This window comes from Carassius carassius, chromosome 20 (genome assembly GCF_963082965.1).
Source record: "Carassius carassius chromosome 20, fCarCar2.1, whole genome shotgun sequence".
Taxonomy (NCBI): domain Eukaryota; kingdom Metazoa; phylum Chordata; class Actinopteri; order Cypriniformes; family Cyprinidae; genus Carassius; species Carassius carassius.
The window spans coordinates 12,052,409-12,079,803 of record NC_081774.1 but is presented as its reverse complement, the minus strand read 5'-3'; the positions used below and the strand labels follow the sequence as shown (position 1 = coordinate 12,079,803).

Below are 27,395 nucleotides of genomic sequence, written 5' to 3'. Positions count from 1 at the left end.
CACATAACAATGTCTGTTGTCTCCAAGTGTGACCATGCATGTCTTGACGATCAGACCACAAGGTAGAGGGGAACAAGACGGGTGTTCCACAACTGCCCACTTGTCTAAATGTGAACCGGCAACAGAGGCTGCTCCACAGAGGACTGCACTTTGGCCGGCTGGAATCACCTGTGAATGATTCTCAGATACGCGCACTAATCCCACGTTTCCTTCTACATTCTGCTTCAGGCGCATCTCCAACATCTTAAGCACTTGCTTATATCCATAAGTGGGAGAAAAGTATTGAGTCTCTTGTTGTGAAAAGTCCTTATACAGGTTGTCCAAAGTGTTCGTGCCGATCAACACTGAAGGCTGAGAAGTGGAGGGAAGATCAGGGACAATCAAGGCTAAGGTAAGTACCTCTGTGTCAACTCCCACAAAGTCCTTGGGAAAAGTGATGATCAGCTCAACATAACCGAGGTAAGGGACGTTTTGACCATTTGCTCCCTCAACTTCCAAAAGATCATTTAAGGAATTTATCGGCTTATTGTACAGATTCTCATTGTAGAAGGATTTTGTTATGGTAGTGACCTGTGAACCAGTGTCAAGCAAGCAGTCACACATCACACCTGCAACATCTACTTGTGCAGTGCATTTTGCTCCAATTAACCCCCTAGGTAAAACAGATTGGCGTGGTTTCACTTGTGCTCGGGCTGACAGTGCCCTAACAGACTTGGGACACCCTGAATCAATCCCAGTTCCCATTCGTCCCGCAACAGGAACTGCAGTCAGTTTAACTGGGGCTTAGTACTGCTATTACGAAAGTCCCATTCACGCTGTCTCTTTGCAAGTTCATTCCGCTTCTCTGACACCAAGGCTGGATTCGGGTCATTGGAACAAGAACTGACAATGTGCCCATCCTCTCCACACCTAAAGCAATAACCTGGCTTTGGTCTAGCTGTCTGGGATGTGTCTGGAACTTTGGTTTTTTCCTTAGGACTGATGGTACTCTGCTTATTTGAGGACTTAACCATGTTTGACTTGGGGTTTGGTTTGTCTTTAGACTGCTTCGAAGTTAATAATGCAAGCTGATTTTGGAGTTCTGCTATCTGACTTGCCAACTGAGCAGTAACAGAATTAAATTGAGCCACATCATCTCTAGTGGTCGTTTGAGACTGCATCACGGCACGCTGCTTAACACTTCCCAAATGTTGTTTCATTCGTACACTTTTGGAAGCATGCTTGCTCTCCTCAGTTCGCAATAAGGTCATTAGCTCTGCAAAGGATGGGGGTGAATGCTTTTTCTGCTCTAGTTGCAACTCTAGAATCAAGGAATTTTCCCAACATCCTCTGCAAAACTGCTTAAGTAGATGCTTGTCAACCTCTGAGCCAAGGACTCCACCACGGCGCATAGTGGTCTGTAACGCAACATGCAATCGTTGCAAGTAAGCAGATGGGTTTTCTCCCGGGTTCTGGAATATATTCAGGAACTTGGCGAATAACTCATCACCATCTTCAATGGGCGCGAAAGCAGAATCAAGAAGCTGAATGTAAGTTGAAGGTGATGCTGACGGGCCAACAGATTTTACTATGTCTGCTGCCGGGGAAAGAAGGCTCTCACAGATTCTGCGCACTCTGTGGAAATCGGAGACTGTTGGATCTTGGAAAAGTAGTTCAGCGCTAGTGCGCCAAGTTTCATAATCAACCTCGTTGGGTGGATGGGGAGTTCGCCCAGAGAAAACACGGAGTCGTAACGGTGAGTTTCCAGGTATGACTAAGTCACTGGTGCGTACAAGATGCTCCACTACAACTTTCTGCACACCAGGTGGGTTTAAATCACTGACAGTGATTGACGGGGATTCTGGGCTTGTGGCTGACACTTGTGGAACAGAGTGATGTCGTGCAGCATTTATTGGCGTCTGAGACGGCTTAAGAGAGAACTCAGTCAAAGATGGATCTGCTGAATGAGCAGGTAAGGTATCACCAGCAGAAGAAACAGGTACAGGACATGGGTTTGGCACCACGCTCTCGTGAATATGAGCCAACATGCCCTTCAATACATCCTCGAAATTCTCTCCACTGCGACTTGCCAGCTCTTTCAGCTCATTGAGGTAAGTTTGAGTTGTGTTACGTCCCAGCCTCTCAACATAGACATTTGATAAAGCGGTAACATGGAACGAGACATCAGGATTATTCTTTGCTTGCTGGATATATGGTAGCACTGTCTGAAGGTTTTGCACTGCCAGTCCAGAGTTGAACTCAACTATCAAGGACCTCTTTGACTCTAAGCTGGGATCACTTAATGGGATGATTCTGTTAATTGACCCGTACTGTTTTACAAAGTCCAATATTTCCTCATCCACTTCAGTCTCAGTTAGGCCACTGATTAGGACTGCATTTGGGACTTTTACACCCTTTTCCTCTATAACGTCCATCTCTTTGAGTTTTTTTTTCAGTTTGGTTGATTCCTACACTTATCTCTTGTCTTTAGTTCTTATTTTCGTTTTCTTTAAATGTCTTTTTTTTTTTTTTAAAGGAAACTCTAGAATTGAAGGTATTGGTTAATGTGTGTGTCTCTCTCTGTCTCCTGGCTGGCTCGCCATAAATATATGTAACACCTGCTTTGCAGAACTTGTGATAAACTAGATCAATGGGCCGATCAGAAGACACAGGAGTCGAAGGAGGCAGAGGTACACACACATGGACTTTTTTCCTTTTATATATATAAATGAAAGTATCAACAAACAAATAAAATAATGGATTTGAATCAACAATGTTTGAAAGAAAATAAATTGTACACAATTCAAAAGTGAATTTACCTTAGTTGCAGATGAAAACAATTACCCAAATTAAATACAAGAAAATATCAACCAAAAGAAAAGTAACAGACGTTTAGTTCCTTTCCTTTCCCTTTTCAGCTAGTTAATTTCTATTTTGAGTTTCCTTATAATCTAGAATTTATTTTATTGCTTTTTAACCTAATTTAATTACACCTAATTGGCAGATTTATTAGTTATTTACTAGTTTAGATGTATCTCTTTCGTTTCCTAATTTCAGTGTAATTTCTTTTTTTGAAAACAATCTTTTCACAATCCAAAATACATGACAATTTCTCAACAAAATGTTCACCAACAAAGTAAATTTACAATTGTGCTTTGTTACCCACAATAATAACGAAAGAAAATATGTAGGGGATATAGATCTCTTATCAAATCAAACGATTATTTTCAGTTCAAAGATTCTCAGTCCAAACAACAAAAAAAATAGAAATTTCCCCTTTAGTCTTCAGAAAATGTCACTCCCAAAAAGAAATAAAAGATACCTCAATCCTTAAAGTCAAAAAAAGAGAAGAACTCCTACAGATGGTCGACCTGCAGGAATGACGCAAATCCAAGGAAAGATGAGAAAAGTAGATCCAAGTTCGGTTTTCACGGGTGGCTCGCCATCTATTTCCTTCACTCGTTACACGTTTCGATGCATCCACACCAAAGAACGCAGTCCACAATACGAAAATCCAACTTCTAAACACATACATGCAAAATCTGGCCTGCACACAACAGGGCAATGTCCTTAGTGATTTCTCTTCACATCAGCATCTCTTAGCACATTTCTGAACAACAATTGACATTGTAATCACTCATTACACATAGTAAATCATCATAGTTTCTACTGTTTAGTCTCACATTAATACTGTACATAAACACTGTTTGCCATATTTATCAAATTAAACATTCAACTCACCGATTCCTCTGTAAATTAACTTTTTTTTGTTTGTCTCTCTTTCCAGATTTCCCCAGATGAACCACGCTAGTTTCGTTAGTGTTAGCTTAGCCTAACATCTACAGAATCAACAGGAACTCTACCCAGGTAAGTATCTAAACAAACGCTTCTCAATCAGTGTAGTTGTAACAATAAACTGATTCTCAATGAAATTCTAGGTTTTCTTTCAGGTATTTCACCATTAATTCTCCTAATCACTGTTTCTCCTCTCTGTATTGTTTCTCTGTTTTTTTCCGTTCTGCCCTGCGCACAGGGAGGCGGAGTCAGCGCTGCTGCCTGTGATCTCTCCTGATTGGATGCTTAATATCTGCAGCGCTACAGTATACACACTTTCCATTCGTTGCGATTTGCTGCAATAATTTACATATCACTTATATGAATAATAAAATGTATAATTTACATATTATAATAAACATTATAATAAACTATTACATTGTCATGAAGTTTTATTCTATTTGCTGTTCAGTCACATACATATTTAGTTAAATATGTAATTTTAGTGGGTTAATTGTTAAATATTTTGGACAATTTAACTTGAGCAAAGACTGCAAATATGCTAATTTGAGTCTGGGTTACATGTCCACTCACCAACAATATCAACACCATGGGCACCATCAGGTTAAACAGATCAATGCCTCATCACAACTGAGCCGTCAGAATCTTTTCATTTTCTCCTGCTTTGTTGTTGTCAGGTCACATGACTGACGAAAGGTCAGTTTGTCTGCACGAAATCTGTACCCACACTATTCTGCAGAAAGCAAAGCACTTCTGGTTACTGCCAAATCCATACACCTTTTTTTTCACAGTTTTTCTAGTTTTATGAAGTTTTTATCTTCAACCAAGAGTGTAGTTAAGTGCATTTAACCTGTTTTATCATTTTCTGCTGATTTCTCCCCCCCTTATTCTGTAATCTAACATTGAAATGAGCAATCTCACTGTTTTGCATGATTTTCTCTCCCCACATGCAAAGATGTAATGGAAAACAATTTGTGGAAAATGGAAATTTGTGTCAGAGATGGTCTGCATTCTGAGTAAGTTTGATTTGTACATTTAGAATCATTTATGCACCACTGCAATTTACACACAAATACTCTCCCTGCAACTAATTCTTTGTCAAAAGAAAATCTTATTTTTAAGAAAACAATTTTTAGAATCATAATAGACTAAAGAACTGTTCTGCTGATCTTCATCACTATTGCTCAAGAAAGCCAAGAAACAGTAGGCCAATAATGAATCTGAGAAGAACAAAAATGGCTTCAGAGTTTTTAGATTGAATCTGAGTTCATTTTATTTCAAATTTCACACCATTTCTCTGAATCTGTCATGGGACCCGATTTCACTAATAAGTCAATTTTGAATATCCATCCAGTATTTTCAACTAATAATGTAATAATCACAGCACAAACCTGTAGATTTTATAGCGTGTGGAGAAGCCTTGTTGGAAGCGTTCTTTGAATTCAGTGTATTCTGGACAGCGATGGAAGGGCCCTTTATCAGACAGGAGCCAGTCCAGCTGGCCGCTGCTCCGGCCGGAGATAGAAGAGAACGGTGAGGTCTTCTGGTCCAGACGCTCAGCCAGAGCCAGAAACCAGCTCAGTGGGCCCAGAGGTGCCCAGTGCCACAGGAGCATCAAGAGGAACCATCTAACAACTGTAGCTCTCTGCCAACACAGTGCCATCCTGCCCCTGGGCACCTGGCGCCAGCATTCTTCTGCCAATCCCTTTGACCTGAACACACAGGAAGAGAAAAAGAACAGTAGGCTTTGATGATGAACATTGACATAACAATTTATTTTTTCTTTGTGCTCAATTTAGAACCCTAAGTCTTGAACAATTATTTCCAGCAATTATTTGACATGCATGTCAAAAAAGGATGCTTATATTAATGAGTTCACACTGACTATGTAAAGCGCAGGTAGACACTGGCTTTGTGGGAGGTGATGCCTTCATGCACCGGTGCATACAGTATCAAATGATTAGTTCCATTCACTGAGATTCATTTATATTTCTTCTTCAAATGCGTGCTGAAAATGAATTTTCTAAAGGACTAAATGCGGGTTTGGATTCCTAATGATGTATGAACTGCCTTGTGCTCGCTTATAAATGCAGCAAGGGACTATTGGTAGTTTTTTTTTTTTTTAAAGCAATTAGAGATGAACAGAGAGTATGAAACATAAAACAGGTCTCCAAACAGCTAATAACCATATAGAGTGTATATAGGACCTTGTATGTACAGTAATAATTTCATTTACCCAGTATAGCCTTTTTCAGCACAATTCATTAAACTAGGAACGGCCATCAGGTCACCCAGAGTTGATTTGCCCATGTTTTCCCCCTATTGCTTCCTAAAAGAACATCTTATTTCCTCACTCAGTAAATGTAATTATGCCAATTCCTCCAGCAAAATATATTTCTTCTACTCTTCATTTTTTTTCTTCTCTCATCTCCTTTGTTTTATACTCTGCCATCCTCTCATGGCCTCTCATCTTTATATATCCAATTCTGTGCTACTCTTTTTTTGTCTTTTTTTAAATATCTTTCATCGTTTTGTTTCTTTGTTCTTTATAGCAATGTATACCATTGTCTTTTTTTCCCGTTTCATTTTCTTCTTTTTATTCTTGTAATAATGTGGCCAATTTCTGCGGTTTCTGTAAGGGAAAATACAATATTATTATTATTTTATTATGTATTTATTGTTAATATTACTTTTACTAAATATTAGGGGTTGTCAGTCAATTAAAAAAATATTAAATCGGTTATGCTACAATTACTTTTATTTTTCAAATTGCAGGATTTTTAAAATTAATAATAATAAAAAAAAATAATAATAATAAAAAAAAATCCTTAAGTTGATATCCCTCTGTAGAGTGTATTAGAAGAGCAACATAAGAAAATTGAATGTATTTTACATTAAGAATATGCCAACATTTTATTGTACATTATTGTTAAAAATGGCAAATGCCAAACCAGATAAGCAAATATTAGAGACAAAACATAATAAATTAAATTAACAGTGCGAGCAAGCAAGAGTGGTACATGATGAACAACATCTGTACACAGAGCACATTCATCACAGCATGCATTTTTACTCAGGTCTAGTTTTAACTGCTCCCTCAGAGAGGTAAATGTCGTGCTATTTGTCAAAATTAGAGTAACAGCTTCATCTAAAATTTGGTTAGCCCTTTATCATTCATATAATTCTTTGCTCATTTTTTACTGCAACTTCCAAAATGTTTTATGCATGATAATTTTGCACTTTTCGCTAATATTGTTGGTGATAAAAGTGTTTATGTGATTTTAGCCATTGCATGTCATCTGCCTGTGTGTATTTACAGTATATATTGGTTTATATATATTTCCCTCCATCTTCTTGTAACTCAATCACATGCTATCATTGCCACAGTTGAAACTGGCCAGCTTTCAACTAGGTGTATTAACCAGCCTGATTTCACGGCAATTCGTACATATTTTATGAGGTGGCCAATTCGTATGAATTTGTATGACCTCATTTATAAAAATTCATATGTTTTGTGCTAAATCCTATGCATTTTACAAGTTGCACAATTCGTATGAATTTGTACAAATGACCTACACCTAACCCCGCCCCTAAACCTACATGTCACTGGGGTCTAGACAAATCGTACAAAATCGTACGAGTGAGGTCATACAAATTCGTACGAATTAGCCATCTCGTTAAATACATGCGAATTGGACATGAGATAGCATTGGTATTACACATCCCAATTACATTCTGTTTAAACAACAACAGTAGATGAACAGAGGTATAGTCAACGTTTTATTCTCAAATGCCTCGATTGACTTCACATTTGAAATTTGCCTTTCAAAAAAGCCAGGGTCTGAGAAGTGACACCCCGGACAGCTCTTATTGCTCTCCATTCCCTCTGGAGCAGCTACCTAATTATAAAATGCATAAAACATTGAAATGCCAGGGAGACGATGGAAGAAATACTGAATTTAGCCCTGACATTTTCATGCACACCTTGCATAATTTAGGTGTCTTTATATTTACCCTTTCCTGCTGCGAGTATCTAGAATTTAGCATAGGGCAATGGGGACACCGAGTACACATCACATGGCCACAACACTTGCATACAAGAATGTTCTGCAGAGCACACTTGTTCGGAAATCAGCATTGCAGGGCCTGAGGTTCACCTGAAGGCTTTAGATCTAATTGATCAAATAATGATTATGTAGTGGTTTTAAGAAATTGGCTTGAGGACACGCTGATACTGCAGCTTTTTGTGGTTATGAGGGATAAACAAGCCCTGAGAACAGTGAATTGCTCAATGAGGCTGTAATTTTCTTGCTGATTTTGTCCTTAGAAATAGATCACCTAAAATGAAAATGTACTCCTGTTGTTACAAATCTGTGACTTTTTCCCCCCTGTGGAACACAAAAGCAGTTCTATCTATCTACATTGTATATCTATTAACTTGCTCAAAAGACATATATTTTTGCTATCACTACTTTAATACTGTCTTGAATGGGATTTTTTTTTTTGGCAGGTGGAAATTGCAGCTGAATATGGTATGAATATGTTATTTGTTAAATATCTGCATAGTGTTTTACATGAAACAACACAATAAAGCTCTAGGAAATTTGGGATAGCTCTTCTTGAATATCATCATAATTGCTCTCAAAATTGTTTAGAATTTTTCAACATTCTGAACAATGTTTATAAAAGAGCCTATGACTCATACTGTGCACCTGCTAGTATTTTGGTAACCTGCTATGCTTGTTCATCACACTTCATTATTTTCATACAATAACACACCTGCAGCTTCTGTGGTTTTAATGTACTGTACTTTATGAAGCATCTCGGGAAGCTCCACTGAGGCTTTTGTTTTGTTGTATGTGGCAGTTAAAATAACTTGTGTGTTAAATGTGTTTAAAGTAGACGGTTATTTATTTGGCACTTTCATCCAGAGTTGTAGACACTGGCACACTCCTTTGAAACAACCTGATTAAGTTTCTTGCTTAAAGGGATAGTTCACCTCACTCTCACGCCATCCCAAAAATGTACAGTACATCTTTCTTTCTTATGTGGTTACCTGCATTCTTCAGAATATCTTCTTTTGTGTTCCATAGAAAAAAGTAAAATAAGGTAATACTGGTTTTTTAATGACATTGGTGAGTGATGACAGCATTTTTTACATTTTTGGGTGAACTATAGGTCACACTATGCATGGATCAAACCAGTAACCTTCTTATTTTCATCCCTGAGCTTGTAACCATTACACAATGGGTTTTTTTTTTCTATCTAGGAAGCAGAATTAAAATGAACTGAAATTAAAATGAATTCACTGTTTAATTAACTGTTTAGCTAAATAAAATGTTGGCTTGAAAATGCCTCACTTGAAAATTCAGTTTTTAGGCCTTACAAACAGAAAGTACAATAGGCCGATGATATTTATAGGTGTTTAAAATGGTTAGAAATTGGTAGAACACTAATTTCCCTGGATGCATTTCTTTGAATTGCAGTTCAGTAAATTCCTTGGCATTTCAATTCAGATGGAAATTCTACAGTACTTCTTGTAAGGTTTAGCCATTTCAATTTATTATGACCAGCAACAACAAAAACATAAAAACGAAATAATAATTATAAATAAATAAAAAACTCATAAACACAATGGACACTGAACACTGTGGACACATACTTGCATCACATAATTCCTCACCAAATTCTAAAAAAATACTGTGTGTTTCTTTCAAAACATCTAAGTTCTATTATTCACACTGTGCATTCTTCTGTATGTATGTGACCATGGAACATGATTCATGTTGAGAAGCACTCAATTTCACTTAGATCCCACAGGTGCAGAATCACCCATCAAAGGCAGTTATCCAAAAGTGACAGAGCAGTTGCTTCGTAAAAAGCCAATAAAGGCCTAATATGACAAAAATTCAGCTGCTGTTCTACTCTTTTCAAATAACAAAGCCCAAATTAAATCATTCACATAGACGCTACACCTCTTCCTGATTTAAAGTTGATTTAACACCTGTTTGCATGGCAAAGCTCTCAAAACCCCAATACTGTAAATTTTATAGAAAGTCGGAGAACAAGGAAGACCTGTTAAGGATTTAGGTTGGTTCTCCAGTATTCTGTGTTCTCATCCATTATTCAAAATAAAACAAGAAATTTTGTCCAATCCAGCTGTGGACTTTTACGGAGGCTGAGTGTGCAGAGGAAGCAGGTGCACTGACTTAACCATAAGGCCGGCTGTCCTATTGAACTCGGGTACACCTACTCAGCAATCCTCACCACCTGCTTTACTCTTACCATCATGTGAGCCTGCGGCCCCATTACAGAAATACAAGGGTAAGCAAAAATGCATACTGTGAATTTCCTAACGCTGCTGATCCAAATCATTTTAGTTTAGATGCCTTATTATATGAGAGGAAAATATTTGTTATTTGACTGGATATGTGAATTTCCATTCAAAAGTTGAATGAAGTCTCTTATGCTCACTAAGGCTGCATTTATTAGGCCAAAAATACAGTAAAAACAGTAAGATTGTAAAATATCATTACAGTTTTGATTTTGAATCAGTTTCCACCACATTTAAAATCTGACCCAAACTACATTTCCTACACTTTCAAAAAAAAAAAAAAAATAACCAAAGAGTGATACCTCGGGGTGTGCTGTTTTTCCACATACAGAGAGCCAACCTTTGAAACAAGAGCATTTCTATCTTGCAGTTCTTGCATCACCGTTATTGCATCTGTCTTGTTTACTGCATTCGATCTGCCAGAATGTGAGTGTCACTGACAAAGCAACAAAAAAGAAGGATCACGAAACTTTTAGTAAGGTTGAGCTCCACAAACCTCCAAGTATGAATGTTTATGAGCAATTTCACCCTGTGAAAATAATTAAAGCGCATTTAATTCACCAAAAAATATGCCCCAGGTGACCATTTTGTAAGATGGGAGATAAATAAATAAAAAGGCATAAATCCAGAAAATGTGTTTAATTAAAACATGCAAGCATGGCAAGTTAATCAGCAAAACAATTATGCGGGCGCGAAAAAGCATTAATTTGAAAGCAATTTCAACCATACCTTGTCGCAGAGGGGTTTTAAATGTCTCTCTATGTAAGTGCGTGTGATTGGCCTAGCAAACTATCTCATGCACTAATATACATCTACTGTATATACCTTTACAAACTGTACATGTGTGTGATTTTCAAATTCTCCAAGTTTCTTTTACAGCAGGTGTTACAACATTATGGCAAATTAATAAGTTGCACTGTCTGCGAAATAATATAAGCAGATGTTCTCCAATGGCAACAGAGGGAATACATTCACATGAAGAGTCAAAGTAAACAGCCACAATAACTGGCGTTTATTGCAGAATTAGGCACAATAACATATGGATAATTAAGACTCATCAATGTCTTATTTACTATACCTGTGCTAGATAATTAAAAAACAGCAACTTTTCCATCAAAACCAGACTAAAGTTCCACAGCTCAACTTGTTTATATTGTGCAAGTACGAAGATCTGCACACATCAGCAGTGTTGGGGGTAACGAGTTACTAAGTAACGGAATACAGTAACTATATTACTTTTTTGGGTAACAAAGTAAAATAACCCCAAATTACCCTAATAATATTAACGATTGATCTTAGCGCTTAAGATCGTTTTCTACGAGTAATTTTATGATGGTTCGTAATTGTTTCACGTGCGTTTCCCAACAATCACGTAGCTGTGCTTTAAGTGCTGCTTTAGAGGAGTCGCTGTCCGTTTGTCAAGTGCTGAAATGTCACCTAATAGAATGACTCGTAATTGTAGTACACGCTCGTTTTTGATGTTAACCTAATGCTGCGTTCCAGACAGACAACTTGGATATAATAACTATACAATACTATATTATATTATAGTGTATAATATTATACTTTACATAATAATATATAATGTACTTTTTATACAGTAGAGAGAGAGAGAGAGAGAGAGAGAGAGAGAGAGAGAGAGAGAGACGTTATTTCCGGGTCTAATACATGTATAGCTGGTTTTCATGCACTTCAGCATGTCATTGACATATTTATATGCATAAAAACAACTTTAATTTGTTCAATTATTTCTTAAAATATCCTTATGAAATGTTTTTCCCCATCCAGAACTGTACTGAGAGTCATGCTGCATTCACTTCATGAGCATTTGACCATTTGAGTAAAACTAGCGTCACATCACATACACGGAACTGTAAAGGTTTTCACGTTAACACGTCAAAATAAGAGTCCAGTTTAATTTAAAGGCAAGTATTTGATTAGTACAATTAAATTGTACTATTAAAAAGGAGTTGAGGACAAAATAAACAGAAAAAAATGGAATCCAGAAAAAATTAAAACAGAAAAACGGAATTAGGAAAAAAATAAAACGGAATTTGGGAAAAAATAAAACGGATTTCATAGGGCCCCCCAAAAAATATAGTAAAGTAATAAGTAGTGAAGTTACTTTTCAAATGCAGTAACTAGTAAAGTAATCTCATTACAATTTACAGAAGTAACTAGAAACTAATTAATTTTTTTGAGTAACTACACCAACACTGGGGATCAGTGATCTCTTAAAGCGATAGTTTGCCTAGAAATGAAAATTCTGTCATAATTTATGCATTCTCCACTTGTTCCAAACCTGTATGAGTTTTTCTCTTCTATTGAGCACAAAAGAAGATATTTTGAAGAATGCTGGTGATCAAACAGTTGACAATAGGCCATGACTTCTGTAGTATTTCTGTTTTTTTTTATATATATACTAAGGAAGTCACTGGCTACTGTCAACCGTTCAACAGAAGAAAGAAACTCATACTTGTTTGGAACAACTAAATTTTGTGTAAATTATGACACCATTTTTATTTTTGGGTGGACTGTCCAGCTGTTGAATCACCATAAACACATTTCAGCCTACTACTGGGTGCAATCGTTTATACATCATACTTTAAAAAACACCATTCACACACACACACACACACACACACACACAGACACACACACACACACACACACACACACACACACACACCTACTTGCGCTCAATATAATTACCCTGGCTGCTTATTAGATTAACACTGCTCCATAAAACCACATCTGCATATTGCTCTGATACTATTAGCTCCGTGCCTCATCCTTAAATACGTCCTGGCACACTTACTGCCAGGTCCTTGCAGAGTTTTTAGGAGTTTCTTGCCAGAGCCTGTGCAAACTCATTTGGTAATTGAGGGGAAAGTGTATCCCTGAGCAAACAGACCTCCCACACACCTATAAAACATTCTCACTGCTAATGAGAGGATGAGCTTTAGAAACACTGAACACACAGAGGACAGCTCACACAGGACACATTCCAGCATCGTTGCCATGGTCACCTCATATGTGTAACCAATTACCACAAGTGCACAAATCATGATTATACATGCCAAAGGTCCTCAAGTGTTTTGAGGAGTGACCGCATTAGGAAAAATGTGTGATCTAAATGTTTTATCTCTGCCTTATTAATATTGGACGTTTCCTGAAAAATAGTGATAATAAAACATCTTCCTGGAGGAGAAAATGTTGTTGTTAATTGAAAAGCAGGGTTGTTATAGTGTAAAGGCAGGCACACAATTTATGTCAATAGTTTGGGCTGCAAAACTCATTTTATTTGAACATGAAACCATGGCAACTGTGTCAATTAAATGGGAGATGCATGAAAAACATGACCTGTTCAAAACTATTTTGTATAATGAACAGTTGGATCCAAAAGTCTGAGACAATAATGAAAATGAAAAACTTTTCCATACACAAATTTCAATGTCTTGTGCAAATTTCATTGTGTTGTACTTATTTCATTGTCTTGCAGCTTGTTTTCCTTTTCCTTTACGTTGTGCTAATGTCATTGTGTTGCTGCTTGTTTCCTTTTTGTTGTGATAATTTCGTCGTGCTGCAGCTTGTTTCCTTTTTGTTGTGCTGCAGTTTGTTTCCTTTGTGTTGTGCTTATGTCATAGTGTTGCTGCTTGTTTCCTTTTTGTTGTGATAATTTCGTTGTGCTGCAGCTTGTTTCCTTTTTGTTGTGCTGCAGTTTGTTTCCTTTGTGTTGTGCTAATGTCATTGTGTTGCTGCTTGTTTCCTTTTTGTTGTGATAATTTCGTTGTGCTGCAGCTTGTTTCCTTTTTGTTGTGCTGCAGTTTGTTTCCTTTGTGTTGTGCTAATTTCATTGTGTTGCGGTTTTTTTTTCCTTTGTGTTGGGCTAATTTAGTTGTGTTGTGCTAATTTCATTATGTTGTGGAGATTTTGTTGTTTTGTAGCTTGTTTCCGTTGTATTGCGTCTTTTTTTTTCATTGTGTTGTGGAGATTTCGTTGTGTTGTGCATTACTGGGTGACCGTACTTTACACTCACATTTAGATTCAATAGTTACATTTTTTTTACTAGTGGTCTCATGCTTTTGGACCCTCATGTGGAAAGTCTTTACATTTTATATCATAAAATGCTTTGCATTGGTATGAAAATTGTTACATATTCTTTCCACATTTATTCCACATAGTCTAATCATAAATTCACAGCAGTGCCTCTGTCGATGGAGGAATACTAAATTGTGTCCAGCCAACCAGAAAATTGTAGCTGTTTATTAATTGTAACAAATGTAATTAGTATCTTAACACTCTCTAAATTAATCTTCTTTTTTTCAATTATGAGAACATACAGGTTGGTTTATCACACCCAGATAACATGACCATAATTTACCGTAATGTGTTAGAAAGCTTTGCACATTTAAATAACCACTGCAAAATCGGAGTCATGTCTTTGGTTAAAGACTTTCATAACATCAGTGTACTACTCGTTTTCTTAATTCAAGCATTATGATTTATCTTTCAGTGTACTGTTATATACTTGAATCACTGAAAACATTCTATTTTGTAGAATGCTGCTTTATGTTCAAGTGGTCTCTGTAGCATATGAACCCTTGATCTAGGAAGAGGAGATGGAAAGAGGAAAGGATGAAAGGAAAGAAAGGGAATCGATGTGAAACGGTAATACAAACACACCTTTTGACCTTAAGCTATTCTGTTGACATGCACATACAACAATATGCAGTAAACTACATTTAAGTGTGAGCATGCTCAGCTTATCCCTTACTGTATGTGATTGATCATGTGTGTACATGCGAATTGTCTGTTATCTCGCTTGTGACTGAGCCAGAGTACTTGGTTTGTGGGTAATGGACTTTGGCAGACACAGGGTGATTGCAAAGCTCCATATGCATGTGTGATAATGAGTGAAGACAGATGTAGTGTGCAGAGACTGATCAGGGGCATCGGGGTCCTCAGATAGTCAATAAATCTACCACGGAGCTGTAAGAGGTCCATTACCCTCCAGCAGCAGATAAAACCTCCCCTAAAGATTGTTCTGGAAAGAATTTGACCAATGACCCTGTTTATTGGGCTTTCACTGATTGAATCAGAATCACCGAGGGCTAAAGACCCAAAGTGACTATACAGAGTGAGTGTTAATGTGAACGTACAGATGTTTATTTAGAAACTTGGTATTTCTAAAAATACAGCCTACTACTGTGTAGTAAAATTATTCTATTCTATTCAAACTGGAAGCCAAAACATTTTTTTTTAACTGATATTTACAATTATAATTGAAAATCCAATATGAAGGAAATTGGTATCCCGGGTTTGTTCAGCATGGCAACTTTTACACACAATTACTGCTCGCAATACAGTCTTCTCTAAATTTGATTATAAATTATACATAGGTGTACCTCATAGATTATGTTGTTTACCACTGAAAAATGTAAAAGGTTAGTGGATCTGAATTATATCTGATCCTAACCCCACACTCCACAGTGTTGTTTAGCTGTAAAACAAAGTCATAAGATGCTGATCATTTAAAATATGTCCGTTATTAGCAAAATAATGATATAAACTGTAAGTAAAACTTCTTTTTCAAAAAAGTAGTTCATTAATTGAAAGAGAATAACATATAACTGTTAGACTAAAAACCTTAACTAAAAAATCAGCTGAAACTAAATACGTTTTAGCTGAAGTACTAAATTACTTAAACTGAAGTTGAAAAAAAATTAATAAAACATATACATAGAAATATTTAAGAAACAAAAACAAAAGCACATGATAAAATTACAAAACCTTGCAGCTAAAATTAAAATGAAAACTGAAAATATACAAATTGTATGTATCCTAAGAAAAGCGATAGTTACTGTCCCATTACTGAAAAATGCTATTTTATTAGTTACTTCCCAGCTCTGGATTGGAAAAGTGGAATGTGATTGCATTTATGTAAATACTTCTTAGAAACATAATGAAATTAAATATAAATTCACTATGCCGTTCTTGTTTTTGGCAGTGATGCATTAGCTCAGGCCAGTGGGGTTTGATTCCAGTGTTTGCATCGAAACTTGTGCACCATCAATCATTTATATATGCATTTATTCATTTAGCAGACACTTTTATCCAAAGCAACTTGCAAATGAGGAATACAACAACAATTTATCCTAAGGAGACAGTAACATTAGAACTGCTGAAATACAAAGTTCCAACATTGCTCAGAGATGAAAGTGAGAACCAGTTGATGAATCAATCATCAGAGGAAACAACAGACAATTCTCCCCTGCCTGTTCCGTTATCAAGTCTTATTATCTAATCTTCCCTGTGCACCTAATAATGATCTAAGAAAACATCTGGGCAAGTTTAAAATGTTTTTGTTGTACAAACTCTTTTAGTGTCACAATTCCATAGGAGGATATTTAAATGTAGTCCATAATGCTATTAAATATATTTTTTTTCCATCTTTGTCATGTAGGTTTTTGTTTATTTATTTTATTGTACTTTTTTTATTTATTTTTTGCAATCACATCACCTAATAGCCAGTGACAGACAGAATCTACAGATTGCAGTAAGAAATTAAGCATTTGATCGGTTTGCCAAGTCATCTCTTAAAATATGTGTTTTGAAGTTTGTGTCACGCTTTTGGATTTATCTTTTTTGTATTTTCGTATTATAGTCCTTCAGGATATTTATGGTGTCTAATGTGGATTTACATTTGGCATTTTTATAAGAGCTAATGTTATTATCCTAGCTTTAGTCTATGAGGATATTCCAGTGGCCTGAAGTGGTTGGAGCAGCTGCGCTGACTACATTTGTCACCTTGCTTATCAGGAGGGTAACACTAGTGTAGTTAAGAGACAGTTGGTATCCCACAGCTAAATGTTTATCGGCATAAAGCCTGGTCCTAATTGCAATTTATTCTGACTGACAATGACCTGAATGAATGATGATTCTATTGCAAGGGAACCCTTTCCTAAATTGTAGTGGCTTATTTATTTTCCATTTATAATGTTTGAAATATAATTACTATATAAAAATAAAATAAAACTCTAAGATGACAAAAAAAACAGACATGTTGCCTTGCAAGTTAACTGAAATAAAATAAGCTGTGTATAAATATATATTTTTGAAATGTATTAAAAAAAAATCAAAGCGCATAATCAAATTAAAAGGAAAAAAAATAACAGCTCAAAATAAAAGTATTATTAAATAATAATAAAAATAGTTTCAAAATAATGTTCATTGATATCATTATTAAATAGTATAGCATATAATTAATACTAAAATGATGCTGTTATATTCTAAAATATTTGGTTTCCAAAATTCTCATAGTACTAAAGGTAAAGCTAACACTTTTTTTTTCTGCCTACAGTTATCTAGAGTTATGTTTACTGTATGAAATACAGTTAAAAAATCTCTGGTTTTGTTAAGTACTGACTGTAGTTTAACTACCCTAAATATTTAGATATATTATAGCCAACGTTTCTCATTTTTGTGTCAGTATGCATCAGACGGTCAGTGACTGGACTGTGGGCAGTCCATTTGAGACCAAGGAGTCACTTTGCCAAGGTACAGCTCGGAGTAAATCACCGAATATAATTGTGAGATCATTTGTTGGCACAGCTGCTGCAGGGTGAAATACTTCTATCGAGCAAACTATCATTCACAATGCTGTGGGAATATAAAATTTGGCAGAGTTTCACACAGTCTGTTTTACATATTAAGAAAGTCGACCTGAACTCTTTTCTGTGTCTGTTCTGTGGTACATTTCTATAAAGCTGCCTAAAGCCACTGTCATCAGAAGTTCTATCACCACAGATCTCCTTTCTCACGCAACCAAGCGCAGGGTGCACCGTAGGCGCACTGCATAAGTCAAAAGTTTGAAAGTCAGAGAAGATGATTGACAGGCCTAGATGGATTAGAAAGATTAAACGGGTCAGTTTTGATCACTCTAAGCACAACATCCACTCTCCACTCATGCTTTCCAGTGAAATCACTATATACCCACAAGGGAAAACTGGCAGCGGAAAGCTAATTCCTCTGGAGGATGCGCCTGCTGATATTATTGAGGGATAGGTGATGCTGTACTTCCATCTCCCTCGCAGGCATTCCAGAGTAAGCGGGGAAAGCGTCAAAGAGACAGCACTTTGAATCTCAGATATCATCGGTTAATGTGTAGAATGCAGTTATAACGTGAATGAATGCATTTGCAAGTCTGGAAGGGCAGATTTTTTTCTACATTTGTTTGTTTTTTTTCTAGTAGACCATGTGAATGCATTTGGCTAGCTGTCCTGGAACATAAAAAACAACAATTGTGCTGGCATAGAAAAATCGTTACACTGACCAGTGGAATAAAGTGGTTATTTGGCTTCTCACTCTGTAATGAGTGGAGGGCGTAGCACTTTCAGCTTTCAGAAGGTTTATGGATAAATGCTTTTTCTGTTGCATTGGGATCGTTCCATCAGGGTCAATGAACATTAATGACCAAAGGAGCTGTGAAGCATGCATCATGGAACAGCACTTTAGCTGCTAACACAGATTTCGATACGTGACAGATATTGGCGACTGTAGATCAGAAAAATGTAATGTATTGTAGATAAACTGGAATCCGTTAATGTGGACATGTAGGCTATGGTATGTGATGGGTAACAAATAAGGGCTTTGGGTTTCTCTTTTTTATTTTTTTATATTGTATAAATAATTTAATATTGAGGTTATGGTGAGGTCCTTACATTTAAGTCATCAGGGCCAATTTATGGAGTATTAGCTCATACTTTTATAAAAGTACATTATTTCTAGAAAAAAGTAATATATTTAAAATACATTTATTGCATATTAAGTGTAGTTCAAGTCATATACTGACATATCACTCAAGGCTTGTTCCTCATGTACATAGTATGTACTTATTATAGTAATTACAATAACTAAGTACTTACCCTGAACCTACCCCTAAACCTAACCCTACCCCACGTAGTTACCTTGTATTACCAGAACTTTCTTAGATAAATACACTATAGGTACACTATAAGTATATGTAAGCACACATACTATAAAATAAAGGCCAACCAAAATGATAATTCAACTTTATTTGGAGTACTACTTGTGCACAAAGCACATTTCTTAATATTAAAATGTGTTTTAATGTCACTAGTGATGATTGTAGGATCTTTGAAAATATCTTTGGTATAAAGTATACTTGGAATAGTTTCACTTTAGAACAATCAAATATACTTCAGGTATCTTAAGTTGGACTTCAGCACTATGTCCACACTAGGGGTTGCACGACTACTGATTTCTAATAGTCGATTTTTTATTTAAAAAATACTCGAGTTACTCGACTACTTGTGGTTCATGCTACTGTAAATGAAAAGACATTAAATAGTTTTTTAATCAATAAACGCTTATTTATTCATAGCCATATGCAACAATTACATATGTAAATTGTCAAAACTTTATAATTATGACATTACATATTTAATTGTTCATGTAACAGCCAGTATTTGTATCTGTATTTGTGTCTGTAACAATCACAACATTTTTCATGTCTGCATTCGGATCTTTTATTTCATATTTATCACTGAACAAGTATTTCGTGTTAAACTAAAATAATTATTAATTTCTAAAATAACATTTATCATGCAAGCAGAGAGATGTCATGACAAACGTTTCATTTGAACGAAAATCATTTGAACACGACTGAATCCATTCAATGCACACATTTTCATTACGCAGAGCTCTTTAAGCGAGTCTTAATGTTTAGTGAACTTCACTAAACAAATGTGTGTGTGCCGTGCAAACCAGCAAAAGGTAAATATGCAAACATGTAGGACAAGTAGAAAATGTATCTTTATCTAAGCTGATTTTTAGCCTGCTAGAACTGGTTTGGTTTTTGAGAGACTGACGCGGAACGCTGTTTGATTGGTGAGCGTGCTGTGCTTAATCCATATCGTAGCCTAAGGTTTAAATCATTGCCTTTTAAACATATACAAATAATAGAACATGTATGATGTATTATTATAGGTGATATTATTCTTGCAAAGCTCTGATTTCTGAGAGATGCACGGAGAGACAACAGCAATGCTGTGTTTGGTTTATGCTCTTTTCATTAATAAAGTTTACATTCATTCACTTCACACTCGTGACTTTAGAGGTCTGTTGTATAATATTGCGCTGATCGGACCCCTGACTCAACTGTTATCTAGCAAACACCAGACTGTGCCAGCTTCAGCCAAGTATTCAGGCAGAATTATTCTGAATTTATTTGTCTGTTATTCATTTTTGAAGCTATTATCTGTGCCATTCCGAATAAGGAATTCGGCTTCAGGCACACCCCTAATTATTACATTAAATATTTTTATTTTACATGCAACATAGATAAGGTCATAGAAAGTAATAGCTACACGCAATTTTGTAATCCTAAAATTCATGTCGTACTTGCCATCTCTTTGTACGCATTATGGTTAATGCATGCTTGAGTAGTCGATTGTTTCCGACAGCGCCGACTAGTGGTTGAAGTATTCGATCACTCGACTACTCGACTAGTCTATGCAAGCCCTAGTCACATTTAAAATGCATTGAGTACAAAATTAGTTGTTTAAATTTAGCAGACTTTAAGTAGGCCTATACCGGTTAAATATATTAAATGTACTATTGCAGGATATTTTTATCAACTACATAAATATGCAGATGTCTTTGTAGAGTACTTAGCATGAAATAAATCTATGTAAAATACATCGTAGTATTTTTTTGTTTTTTCACTAGGGTTATTTGAGCTGTAAAGATTTTTGTCAGGGGAACAATTTTAGGTTCTAAAATTGTATATAACTATATACAGAGATAGTGAGTAATTTAAAAAAAAAAAATCATGTCTTGTGCCTTGTGTCATTGCCTTGTGGCTATAATATTGAAATGGTGAGTATTTTAATGTTTACAGTTCGGCCTCATTCATTTCTGTTGTAAGTAACCCAGAAAAGGGCAGGAAAATCAAAATTAGCTTTTGTTGTAGTCACCATCATACCATAAGTGCTGTCAGTTGAGCTTAACTTGTATTAAACCCAGACTATTCTTTGAAACAATCTGCTGTAAATGCATGTTGGTTTATGCACAACCCGTGTTGTACCAGATTATTGCATGCAGTGCGTATGGATGTTTGGTGTTTGGACCTATTCTAAATCTATGCACATGTCCAGGTTGTCTTCTAACTCATAATTCACAGGTCTGGAAGTCTTTTAACTGCAATAGTATGATTTTGGATCAATACACGCATCTTGTTAAAGCGCATCGGTCCAGAGGGACAGCAGCCAATATTACTTAGTCCACAGGATCCACAGACAGCTCCTCATGCCAAAACCATTCCATTGTGTCTGAAACCCTTAAAAAGCTTTCATCAGTCCAAAACAGTGATGTTTAAAGGGATAGTTCACCCAAGAAAGATAATGTCATCATTTAACAACAGTTCATAGCGACCATGTCATAACATACAATAGCAAAGAGCATAACAGCACATGATACTTCTTATGTCCTCTGAATTTAGATGACAGATATTTCAGTCTGTAAATGACTCAAACTACGTTATTACTGATTCACAAGGGTCACATGGGACTACTACTTTTTTTCTTCTTCTCATTTTTGGAGCTTGACAGTTGTAATCACTGTAGCTGTAAGCAAACTTCTCTTTTTGTGTTCCACAGAACAAAGCGGAATGTCTTGTGAGAGAGTAATAACAGAATTCATATTTTTGAGTAACTTTTGACTAGTCCTAAGTGTGTAAATGTGTGTCTTTGTAGTTGTTTATATTGTTGTTTTTCACTCCTCAGTTTGCTGATCAGCTAACATTCAATTACACCCACTAATCGGTGGGTGTTATTTTCCATGCATCCTCCTGAATATTTAATTCTCCAGACAGGCAGTATACTCATCAGAGCTTTGTTTCTATACTCTATGTTTGCTCATAGTGCCAAAACAGCAAAGAGGTCCCTACATGCAAAGGCGAAACCAGCATGCAATGATATTTGAGGGGGCGGAAGAGCACTCGGCTGAATGATGGACCATTTCCCAGCTCGTACTGGCAGTTCTCACATCACTAGTCCTCAAAAGATAATGAAATCTAACCCATTTTGTACAGTATATTGGCAGCTGGCTTTCATGCCTCCATACATCATAAACCACTTTTACCCTCTGCCTCCATGGGCAACCATTGATAACAGCTTAAACAAGATAAAAACTTAAAAAAGAAAAGAGAAATTAAGGCATATCTGTACTATAAATAATAATGACCACTGTTTTTCTTTTTCTTTCTTTTTTTTCTTTCTTTTGGTTATGCAAGACAATAACGGAGGTGAAAGTAGATGTTTTAGTAAACCGAAAGGGGGTTATTAGAATTAAAATACTTTTTTGATATATATATATATATATATATATATATATATAATGTTTGCCTCCTTGAAGCACCTCTTTCCTTTTCAGTAACATATATCTCAAGTGTTGAAAAGTAATATGATATATGTACATGCACCAAAATAAATAAAAAGAAAACAGTGTTGTGGTGTTCACTTGTCACTGCATTTTGAAAATATAATGTTATTCTCTTTGGGGTTTTGGACTGAATGCTTCACAAAGCTAATATGGATGAAATGTCAAGTTGCTAAGGGAAACTATCAAACTAGACATTCTGTTGTGAAAGGAAGAAAACATTGGAAGACTTTCCATCTGGAACAATCCAAAGTGATGCGGTGCCAAGGGCCCATGGTAGTTGATTTTGGCACATAGTTGAGGTGGGCATTGGCCCTAATATAGGCAAGCCATTAGGGACCAATTTCAACCCTGCTGACACAGCCCAACTGACTGAAATAGTTCCTGACTTGCACTATGAAGTACTGGTACCATTAATGCATAATGCATTATGCCTGTAATGGTCTTGTTGTAAGAATATAATGTTAGCTCTTCTATTCCTGATTGTGATTTTGCAAAATTTCCCAAGGTTTTCAGATTGCGGAATTATAATACAGGCATATTTATCCAAGGTTTTTTTTTTTTTTTTTTTTTTGCATAAACATTGCTTTTTTTTGGGTGTTGAGCAGTGTTGGGGAGTAACTAATTACATGTAACGGCGTTACGTAATTTAATTGCAAAATAAATGTAACAGTAATCAGTTACAGTTACTAAGAAAAAATGAGTAATTAAATTACAGTTACTTATGAAAATTGTAACGATTACAAAGAGGATTACATTTGAATATTTACACACATCCACATACAGCTTATTTCTTTCCCAAATTGCACTAAGACATATGGCCCATAATCTCCGAGACGCGGAAAACACATTCGTAGAATCCAGTCATAAAAATGGAATTCAGCCTATAACGCGGACGCAATATGCCACATTTTGGACGAATAAATCAAAAGTAGGTCAGTACACTTGAATCAAAACCCGATTTGGACTGATGTCTGTGAATATTAAGCCGCAAAAAGACTGAATATGAATCCTGCACGTTCTGCGTGTCTGTGGAAATCAGGCGCTGACTGGACATCGGGAGAACCGGGACTATTCCCCGGTGGCCTGGCAGAAGATTTGGCCTTCTACTTTAATATTGTTTTTGTATAATTGCAGGCCGAATATACTAAAGCGATTATTTCCGAATCCGCCATTCGATAATTAAATCTCTAATAAATCATGAATCGGTTAGTCGTGACTGGCAATGGTTGGGCTCGCGCGCTCTCTGCGCCTCCGCCGAACGGTTTGGATCAGACTCCGAGTAATCAATGCGAGAGAGAGACCGGAGTGAACTGTGTAAGCGCACAGCTGGAGCAGAGAAGCGACACTTCTGTTCAGGGTTTCAGGTGCAGGTCGGTTTCATCTGTAAATATGCTAATGTAGTTTTGTCTTTGTTTACTTAGTCAAGCAGCAGCAGCACATTGCTCGCAATCACTCAAAATACTGTATAAACGACGTCATTATTATCTTTTGTAATGTTACAGTAGTAAGTTAGCAGACATCATATTTTATCATAGGTTTAGGGGGAGCTAGTGCATACAAAAACACAAACCTTAGGAAAATTAATGTAGCCTATGGTATGGCACTAACCGTGGTTTAACTATGGAATTTGTAGTAAAAATAAATACAAGTGGTTATTCATTTGCCAAAAAAACAAAATTGCACTTACAAAACATGGTAAAAGTCAAATAAAAATCTTCAGTATTAAAGTCATGAGAGAGATGAATGGATAATGGAAGTGAAGGGGCAGTTCAGGAGAGAACTCTTAATTACGTTGCAAGTCCCCCAACCTAAAGATTCACATTTTTTCATGTCAGGTCCAAAAAAAAATAGGGTTGTCCATGTTTCAGAATGGGTTGTGGGTGTATGAGTGTGAGATTTCCCAGCCTATTTTTTCCCCAGTCCGCCCCTCATGGAAATTAATCTCTAGAATAGTCACTTCATGAGCATTTTGAGAAACTATCATCATATCATATACAAAGAGACAGCAGTGTTTCAAAAAGACACCAATGTTTCAGGAGTTTAGTACACAAAATAGGACACATGCTTTAACCGTATTTGAGTTGATGTATATGCTTTTATTTTTTTACTATTTTTCCCCAAACCTTTGTTAGATGCCTGTAGTTATGCAAAGATTTGGTTTCAAAAACAGTATCTATAAACTATTTCTTTTGATTTTAAATCTGCTTTGAACTTCAGATCAATCTCTAAGTAAAGTCTGATTGTGTGGTGGATGTGTTCAAATGTGATCATCTTAATTCAGGTGATGAAGGATGGTGAAAGTCTGACAGTATTGAGCACTACTGTAAGGTTAAACCTGCATGGTGTAAAATGGTTGAAGATGATTAACAGTTGCAAATTAACATTCATTAGAAATTTATAAAAGTAATCAAAATGTACTCAAAAGTAATTAGTTACATTACTTTATTAAAGTAATTAAAAAAGTTACACTACTATTACATTTTAAATAGGGTAACTTGTAATCTGTAACCTATTACATTTCCAAAGTAACCTTCCCAACACTGGTGTTGAGAGTACACTCAGAAACTCTGCTGACACTAGGGCTGGACGATTATGGCCTAAAATCAAAACCTCGATTAATTGAACATTTTACCTCGATTACGATTAATGAACGATTATTTTGTTTCTGTTTTGTTTTTTGCCCTCATAGTTCACTGACAAGGTTTGTACTGTAAATATGATTGACTATTAAAGGTGAGATATTTTTTCCTATTGAAAGAGCGATATCATAGCTCACCATCAGCAGTATGTTTGGAGCATTTATTACATATTATTACTCGGTGTAAGAGATAACTAAAGATCAGATAAAAAAAAATTAGCACAGTACCAGTACGAGTGATTGCTTGTGTGAATTAGTCATACCTTCTCTATATTATTGTGAAGCTGTGGTTTGTAAATAGCCTAGTTCCTTCAAAAGTAGAAAAATATGCTATAATAAGTTTTGAGATTCTAAGCTACTTTAGTGTTAAATCACAGGACAGTGCTGACAACTAGTTTCTGCGTTCCTCTGTGCCGCGATCTTCACAGCTACTGTTTATATGAGTGTTCGTGCCACAATGCAGCTGCGCGAACTGGGGCTGTCAAAATGGCTGAAAAACTAAATTCGAATTTGCAATTAAATATTATGCAAATTCGAATTATATTCGAATTTAAAATACATAATTTTAGTAAGGGTGAAGAAAAGCTTTTGGCTTCTCTTCTGAGGCCACAAGAGGGCGCATTGGGCAAAATATTACTAATGCACGTTTATTAAAAGCATAAGAAAAAAAGTGCATAATATTTAAAATAGTGTTTATAAACCAATTATAATTAAGTAGCTTATAGAACTATAAACAAAACAGCACCATGTGTGCATGCATAGTTTAATTCAAAGGGGTGAAAGCATTTTTCATTTAAACATGAGATGCAGTAGGATGGGGAAAACCCACCATAAAGTCTCAAGAAATGTTTATGAAAAAAACTGAACCCACCTTAATTTTACATGGCTTTCTAAACATGCGGCTCTATTGTGTGAGATGCGAGTGCAAGGGTAATAGAAGACGTCCCTCTCTAGAAAATGCGTGAAAAATGCGTATTGTGTGAATGGCTTGGTTTCAGTTTTGACAGAAACAAGATCTTCTCCACATTCTCTTTTTCCTCTAAATTTTGACTGAACATCGCAGCAGCGCTGCATCTAGTTGCTTCAACTGTATAGGTTAACAAAAACATTCTAATGCAATGACACTTTTTTTATTGTCATCACATCTCGTGCGACACTGATAAAGGCCATAGTATAATTTTACCATCCGCATTATGTAATTTTCGTTATCAAGAGGGCTCGCGGACAGCCGCACATCTGTCCACGCGGTCTCAAAAAGTGCCTGCACGCGGACGAGGTGCGCGGCTGTCAACAGCGCATGCACGAGGTGAATGATGACAGAAGTGGTACTGCTTGGCGAGCTCGTCCGCCCTCTGAAAGCTGTGCGGATGAAGCTGTGTGAGACGGGACAGAACGCGGAATGTGAAGTATACCCGGGGTGGGCCTTAAAGCTGCCTCCTTAACGGACACCTACAATGAATGTTAATTTGTTTTTTTTGACAGCCCTAGCGCTAACATGGTAGCTCGATATAATAATACACATCCGATCATCTAATCGCTTGAATGTCCAAACCAAAAAGCAAATACAGCTGACAAAGTTTAGTGAAGACGCAAGGCCATCAGTATGTGTTTAACCGGAGTTCACCTCCTTATGCCACTGACTGGACGGGGCAGAGTCATGTGGCTACACGCGCGGTAGTATGCTTTTAAGGGGGAAGTGTTAACAGGATTAAAAAACCGAAATAACTGACATGGGAAAATTACGTCGGTTAGAGGTTCTGAATTTCGGTTTCGATTACTTTTCGATTAATCGTCCAGCCCTAGCTGACACCCTCTTCAGTGCATTTTGGTTCACACTTCATGGCCCGATTGGCTCTTAGACATACATTTTATCATCTCTGCCCAGTGTGCCATGGGGGCCTTGTATAGTTCTGACAGACTGCATGCCAAGGAGTTAGCTAAGCCAAGGCTAGCAGATGCTAACTGGATGAGCTGAACACAAATGAAATCCAGACCCCACGTACTAGTGTCTGTCTCCTATTTCTTACCCCCTCTATTTTTTATATTATTTTTCAAAGTTCCTCTTATGAAAAATTACCGTATTCTTATGACACAGTAACGGTGTTGGATAGTTTGCTAAATAGCATGTAATGTCAATTTATTATTATTGATATTGATAGTTATATTTAGTAATAATTTATTAAT

General features: G+C 36.4%; 1 protein-coding gene across 1 annotated transcript in view; it reads right to left on the bottom strand.

Moving 5' to 3' along the window:
- LOC132096347 (BMP/retinoic acid-inducible neural-specific protein 3-like) overlaps positions 1-27,395 on the bottom strand; it is a 111,429-nt gene that overhangs the window by 70,865 nt on the left and 13,169 nt on the right. Inside the window, exon 2 of the mRNA XM_059501639.1 lies at positions 5,166-5,486. Within this exon, the coding sequence (XP_059357622.1) occupies positions 5,166-5,437 (272 nt within the window). The 5' untranslated portion in view covers positions 5,438-5,486. The remainder of the gene's footprint in view (positions 1-5,165; positions 5,487-27,395) is intronic.